Here is an 8,056-nt window from a genome sequence, read left to right on the forward strand (position 1 = left end):
AGAAAACCCTACGAAATTTGTGTTTTGCCAGTTACTTTACTCTCATATTTAAATTTTGAACGATTGTCGGGAATAAAAAAAGAAAAAATCGTTTGATAATATTCACATTACCATCTGATACAATTTTTTTTTAAATCGTTTTTGTTATGATCATAATAGTCAACGTAATAATAGTGTAGTATAATAGCTAGTACATGTCAGTGATTTTTGCGCCAATTGGCCGACGGCGGCGTGTGCGCGAGAGTGGAGAAAACGACGATGCAACTGTAACACACCTCAGGTGCGTGGAGTAGGTACCTAAATTCCTTTAAATTTTCCAAATAAAATAGAAAATTCCGAAATATAGAGCCGCAGTCAAAAGAATCACGCTGTATATCTACCATATATCATGTATATTTACAGCACACCACTGCAGACCATCAACACATCGTAGCGTATATATAACATATATAATTGTAGCAACAGAGTTCAGTGACAGCAGTATATACATATATATACACTTATAACATGCACGTACATCACACATAACCGGAAATAAATTTAACTTGAAACGATAAACCACTGCACGGAGCCAATAATGTGTTATAAAATGTTATTAAATTGAGATAAACACAAAATACATATCACTCTCTGCTGCAGATGATGATTATATTATATATAATAAAATATATTCACATATACTATAAAATGTACCGCGATCACCGGGTGGGCGTGCGTGCATGTGCGTTACAATAGTACGGGGACGATAATTTAGATGCATCCCGTCGTCTATTTCCAGTTTGTGCACATGTGTTCAACATTTGTCCGACATATACACGAGTCGACCGTTAACACCAGCTGATCGCGAGTCTTTTATTAAGTTTTTGCCGCCACCGTCGTCGTCGTCGCCTGGAATTTGAGGAGAGCCTCCTCAGACACGAAATCTCCTCGAGAATATAGTTTAACCACGGACGACCATGGACTACGCTACGCCGATGATCCTGCCACTATTGCTGATCACTACCAGTAAGTAATGCACATCGTACACAAAATCGTAGAGGTTATGCACGCACGCATAATTGGTAACATATATAAGAGCAACTAGGCAAACTAGGTGGGGGCTTGGGGTGGTTAACCCCCTCCCAAATATGTATTTAGTGCCACCAAATATAATTGGACAATAAATCACGAAAAATATTCTCTTTAATCGAGCGAATTAAGCTTTAAAAACAAGTTTGACTGTTTCCCAAATTTGACTATTATATTTTATATTGGAAATACGATTGAAATTTGTTGTTTTAAATTAATAAATATTAATGTGTAATTATATCTAGTATAAGCCACTCAAAAAATATATACAAACTTAGTAAAGGGGTGTGAGGGAAATATACACACAGATTAATAAGAAAAATATAAGTTAAAAGCCTAAAAAAAAAAAAATGAGAAAAATAATAACAAATTGGTCCTAGTTGCATCTTTGGTGAGAATTTTATTGACCCATCGTTGTTGTTGTGGTTATTATTAATTAGGCAATTTTTTTTTCCATGGATTTTGCAAACTTATAAAATTGTATACAATGTGTACTAACAGTACACCTGCTATTTAGTTACTATAGAGTATAGACTATCTAATATCTATTGTACATAACAATTATAATTAGTTAGAGCTACGTAGTCAATGATCATAATATTATTACGATATCTTAGATGTCTTGGACTCGGAATATAACAATATATATAGATACCTACCTATTTATATTAGATTTACTAAAAATATTAATTATGTCGATCGTACTAATCCCACTGTTGGATATTTATATTATTTATCATATAACATATACAGTTAGGTAACAATAAGTAGGGCTTGAAAGTTTTAGAAGTTACATATTTTTCTATATGCTCTCAATATTTAAAATACAATGTAAATTTTAATACAATGGCGAGTTTAAAAAAGAAAATTTAAAATGAATACTTTTGAAATTTCGTAAAACTTAATTAGTTTAAAAAAATGTAATCTATTTTTTTTATTAGTAAATTAATCACACACACGTATATATATATATATTATGTGTTTATCAATAAAACATATTATAATACAATTTTATCATGAGACAGACAGAAATCATAGTACCTACTATAATCATAGTTTGATTATATTTATTTAATACTGTGTATAGTAATTAAAACCAAAAATTTCAAAAACATTTTTAATCTTTACTTGATGAATCCTTTAAATTAACTAAAAAAAGCCAATGCAGATATTTCAACAGTAAATTAAATTGGTTAAGTTTTCAGTTAATTAAAAAATTAATTATTAAGTTAAAAATAAATATACTTTTTAACGTAATTCAAACTTTTTAATTAGTTAATACATTTGGCATTTGCCAAACTATACTTTATATTGAATACATCATATCATAATGTTATCATTTAATGCGACATGTTTTGTTTACTTTTGAAGATGCAGTTCGTTGGTATTGCATGGTTAGTGATTATTAAAATGTCTTAAATTCGGGTAAGCCTAGGATGACGATAAATATATAAATTTTTACATAAGTGCAGGCTTCTTTACACCAATCATCATCAAACTAATTAAGACATAATTATACTTTTATTTTCTAGAATAATTCATGTGGTTAATATGTTATAAAAGTTTAGTCTACCTCAAATTCATAAATGATTATAACTTTTAATTATTTTATTGACAAACCAAGTTTTTTAATTTTTGATTTTATTAAACTGTTTAAATGTTATTATTCGCCGAATGTTCTTTAAATAATCGCCTCGTTTGTATTTGTAATTAGAAAGTTAAAATAATGCCCTATTAACTATTATTACTCATTACAGTATTATTTATTTTAATATAATTATTAAAATAATGATTTTGAAATAATTCGTACCTATAACCTATTAACTATATATTATTTTGTGCGACCTGACATTATACTATATGTTATGACGTGCTTACACGCAAATACGCACATAAATAATATCCAAATAGTGTCTGTTTGGTATAACTTATACATTTTATTGGCGTTGGAGAACAATAATAGAAATATTAAAAAGAAAATTTTTCGTAATCTATATGCAATTACGCGTATACATCTTAATTAATAATATTGGTTCGTTGATAGGAAAAAACAATTATTTATTATTGCTTTGAGTTTGATAAGATAGGTAGCTGATAGATAAATACATAGGTACGTATTATTATAATTTATGTATAATGTTATAAGTTATGATATCATAAAGCTCTATTATTTTTTTGTACATATTATATATTATTTTTTGTAAATATTAAATAAATTTCACGCTGTTATGTCGTGCACTGTAACACAACAAACAAACGTCATTGTTATGGTATATTGGTTATACTGAAGTACTAAAATTTTATTGGTTTTACTCGAGAGAAATCGATTAGGTAAAAAAATTAAACATCATAGAATATTATGAAATTATTAAAATATATAAACAGTAAACACACTGCTGGCTTAAAAGTTCTAAATAATAAACTACGCATAAATTCATAGTTTTGTACATCCTTTCGCACAGCCACGCACAAATACATTAACTAATCTCCATATCTGAGGAAACCAACAACAAAGTATTGATACCTATATATATATATATATTTATATACTTGATTCGTTTTTTTATTTGCCAGTTTATTCGGTTCGTCGTTGTTGTATTATTAATTGTATTTAAACAATTCACTACCAATCGCATTCACTCCGATCACTGTTGTTAATGTTTTTTTCTATCGATTTCATCTCTCTCTCTAACTTTACATATTACATATAGTATAATATCTCATATTCGGTTCGGCGGCAGCGAACTTGTAAGACAGTTATTTAGACTTTGTATGTACATGAAATTGCTGTTTACTGCGGTTAGATAGATTGATGTGTGCGAACTCGTGATACGGATTTTTCGAATTCTAAGTAGTAGATATCCTATAGACTATAATCAGTTCAGTTGACTCACCAGCGCTCTACACATAGTCGTGTATAGACAATAACATAATGCCTAAAAGACACCAAATGTTTACCGCACACCCTTAAAACGCAACATGTGCAAGTGTTACACAGCGCGAGCATTATTTCCCCTGAAATTTCCCAAATGTCTACATTGCCGTAATAGTGGTTAAAAAAATAAATATTATGTTAATTAACGGCACTATTCATATATAGTTTGAAATTCGCAAACAGTCTGGAACGTCTCACATCGTGCGTCACAGTCGTTGTTCCAATTTACCACTTAACCGTGGCGATGAAAATCTTGGAGAATTAAATCGTTCAAAACAGCTGCAGGATACGTCATATCACGTATATTATGACACGTGTAGTACCTATCTCAAATATTTAGTGAATTCACTATTCATAGTATGGTTTACAGAGACATGGAGTATCTACATCTGTTATTTCTTTGTCCCGTCTATAGCGTGGGGTTGACGATACCCTCTTATATTCTTGATATTTCCATACTCGGTACGAGTATATACTGCGACGATAGGCCATTGAAACCTACTTCACTCCGTCATAATACACAATATACATCAATATCATACTCCTAACCTCACCGACCCAAAGCGCTGTACAAGATTTCATTGATTACATACATCATTTTGAAATATCACATTGAGGTATTTCAATTGTTTTTACGGTTTTTTCTTTATTATTGACTTATTTACAGAAAAAATTAAAATGATAAGAAAAAATGCAAAATAAAAGTTTCACTTTTAATCTATTTTCCAAGAGTACCTATATTTTATTATTGGGTATACCCAAAACATGATGCACTTGGCATTGAAATCTGAGCACTAATAATTAGTAAGATACATTGATAATATAATATATACGAATATTTTTATAAAACATTGTAAATAATATATAGAGCCAGATTTAGGAGTAGAGCGGGAGGACACCAAATTACTAAATAATAAGTGAATATTATATATTAACAGTTATAGGCATGATGACTGGCTAAATTATGAGAGACCGCTAATTTTATATTTTGCATCGGGTAAAAAATATACTAGATCCGGCACAATATAAATGACAATAACAATATAATAATGATGCATTTATACATATAATCCAATATGCATGAATTATTACAAATATTGTAAGAGTCTTACAGTAAGACTTAAATGCGTGATCATTTTTTTACTCTCCTTGAGATAAATCTGAAATATACATATCACGATATTATTCTACAAGGTTATAAAATGTGGTGCTATAGTTATACCACTGAGTTATGTAGATAATAGATATATGTAATTATAATTTATTTAAGATGTTTTTGATTTCAGTTATACCCGTGTTCGAAGGTTGTGATCAGAGTAGACAAGGTTGTCGAATACAAGAAGGCCAATGTCTCTGCGGCAAGGGTTGCTATTCCGAGTACAGATACAGCAATTACGACGAATGCTACAAAGCGCTTAAAGGTTGTAAAATTTCTAATATACCTTAGGCTATGAGCGTTATAATTAACATTATTATGTTTTGGGTATATATATACATTATTATGATATAATTATACCGGGTGATCAATTTAAATGAAGATACTTATTATTTCAAAAAATATTTACGTTTTTAAAAATATTTTATTTACATAATTTTAATTAATTAAAAACGATGAAAACATCATTTTTTAAAACAATTTTACTTTTATCGATATAATTTTAATTTTTTTTATAACAATATGTACTTTTAATTTCTTATTAGAAAGCGGAATAACTACTTTTTGACGTACTTCTATGAATAAAAATTTTGAACAAGTATATCATGAATTATATAAGTATTTAAAGTTTAGATGAGGCCCCTGCAAAATATTGGTTCACTGCTCAGTGCTCACTCACCTAAACTTAAAATATTTATAAATAATTGACTATTTGAAATTTATATTTATAGATGAAAATACTCTGATCAATATTCTGCTCTAAAATATGAAATTAAAAATCTATGTTGTCGCTCAAAATAATAGAAACTTAAAACATGAAAAGTGGGTATACATAAAACTTTAAAAAATCTATAAATTGTAAAAAATGATTTTAGCAAAAAAAATTACCTAGGCTAGTAACCTTAAAAAAATCACTTCTATATATTGTAATAATAATATACACGATAGACCCTAGATTTATCAAAGCCAATATTCGAGCTGATACATCTGTCTCATAACGGTATTATTTCATGTTTACAGGTCGCCGATTCGATTTCTGTGCACAAGGCCCGTGTTATCACAACGGGGTGTGCGTTCAAACTTCGCAGGAACCGGGATATAAGTGTAGATGCGCGGGAACTGGATATTACGGATCTAGATGCGAAACAAGTAATAATAATTACGTGATAATATTGATATTTAAATACAATAAAAACTCTCTATAACGAAACTCTTTACAACGAAAAACTCTATATAACGTAAACATTAAATAATAATGGTTGGTTTGCTTTCTAACCCATTAGTCAATTCATTCTCTATAACGTAACGTAACGTACTCTCAATAACGAAACAATATTTTATGTTTCATAAGACAATTTACCTGTTATCGTATTATAAATTATAAAAGTAATCGGCAAAAATGCCGAAATTTACAATAACGATTACATTCTTTCATTATCTACTTTTAATATCGCAATAATACCGTTATTATCGATAATTATTGATATATTAATTTTATTATCGACGTAATTTCTAACAAAATTTTGTTTTTTTAAAACCCTCTCTATTACGAAAACTCTCTTTAACCAAAGAAATCTCTTGATCCCTTCAGATTCGTTATAAAGAGTTTTCACTGTATTTAACAATATTATTATATAAGTATATAACATAATGTCGTATGTTAGTATATTCTACATATATAATATATTAAATAATAATTTGTTGATGTTTACCAGTCATTTTTATTAGGTATTAAAATACCCATCGTGGCATTATCCATTATTCATCAATACCAATAATATCAATTTTCATAAAATTATTAAAATGTATAAATAATAAATATCCTAGGGAATTTTTACCGGGGGTACTTACTTTAAACTAGAAAAATCATACCCCCGGTATAATATAATATCCACGGATATGATTTGCCTGTTACACGTTTATTTAATATATAATAACAGACGTTAGCCCAATTTAACAGTACAACAGTCAATAATAATAATGGCAAGTTGTGCAATATGATTTCGATTGTGATAGGTACATTTGTCAAAAACAAATTTTTAATTCCAATGTGAGCAAGGGATGGGGACGTATACTCCCGTTTCGACGTCTCAATGACATAAAATATACATCACACACATAAAACAATACAGTGGCGGATTTACGGGGGGTCCAGGAGTCTGCCCCCCCCAGACACTGATGTATACATATATAATTATATAATAGGGTCTTACCCAGTAGGTATACCGTATAACATAATATATTTATATATTTCAAAATTTTCAAATATAAGTAGGTTGATTATCAAGAATCTATTGAAATAATAATGATATAGTATAATATTTTACCATCGTATTTTTATAGTAAGTTTTGATAAAATCGTCCGTCGTTAACCTAACGTTAATTACCGATATTCTGTTATATTGCGATAGTGGGTTTATCTGCGTATTTTTCCACTATAGCCTGTAGGCCCTATAGTATAGAGGACAATATTATAACACTATTTCTGTTATTTCATACCTACTATTAAAAATGTATAGATTAGTTGACCGGCGACAATTGACATTGACACTGACACGCTGTAATAATACAATAATAGTCGATACATATTGTTTTTAGGACCCCCCCTCCCCCCGAAAAAATTTGAAAATCCGCCACTGAAACAATAAATATAATACTCGTATATATCATATTATTCATATTATATATATATTTCAATGTTTGTAATTTGTCTGTTATGCTTGTAAATGTTTATATAGTAACTATGTATTATAATATAGACATTCACATTTTTATTATGATTTCAGAATGTTACGGTCAGAATGCGAAGCAGGAAGTACCGTTTGAATGTATCGTTATCTAACTGCAATAGATTTATTTTTATTTTTAAATTTTATAAACAATCTTATATCATATCA

General features: G+C 29.0%; 1 protein-coding gene across 1 annotated transcript; it reads left to right on the forward strand.

Moving 5' to 3' along the window:
- The first annotated feature begins 655 nt into the window (after window positions 1-655).
- LOC132928217 (protein crumbs-like) lies at window positions 656-8,056 on the forward strand. Its single transcript, XM_060992738.1, has 4 exons — window positions 656-1,005; window positions 5,290-5,424; window positions 6,180-6,308; window positions 7,946-8,056. The coding sequence occupies exons 1-4, from the start codon at window positions 957-959 to the stop codon at window positions 7,999-8,001; spliced, it is 369 nt and encodes a 122-aa protein (XP_060848721.1). The 5' UTR covers window positions 656-956; the 3' UTR covers window positions 8,002-8,056.

This window comes from Rhopalosiphum padi, chromosome 4, assembly GCF_020882245.1.
Source record: "Rhopalosiphum padi isolate XX-2018 chromosome 4, ASM2088224v1, whole genome shotgun sequence".
In the NCBI taxonomy this organism is placed as follows: Eukaryota; Metazoa; Arthropoda; class Insecta; order Hemiptera; family Aphididae; genus Rhopalosiphum; species Rhopalosiphum padi.

Bases quoted from the DNA above. Each gene is read 5' to 3' on its own strand.
- LOC132928217 (XM_060992738.1), top strand. From the start codon at position 957: ATGGACTACGCTACGCCGATGATCCTGCCACTATTGCTGATCACTACC. The intron at 5,425-6,179 runs GTTGTAAAATTT...TCATGTTTACAG, and splicing joins ATGCTACAAAGCGCTTAAAG to GTCGCCGATTCGATTTCTGT. The intron at 6,309-7,945 runs GTAATAATAATT...TTATGATTTCAG, and splicing joins CGGATCTAGATGCGAAACAA to AATGTTACGGTCAGAATGCG.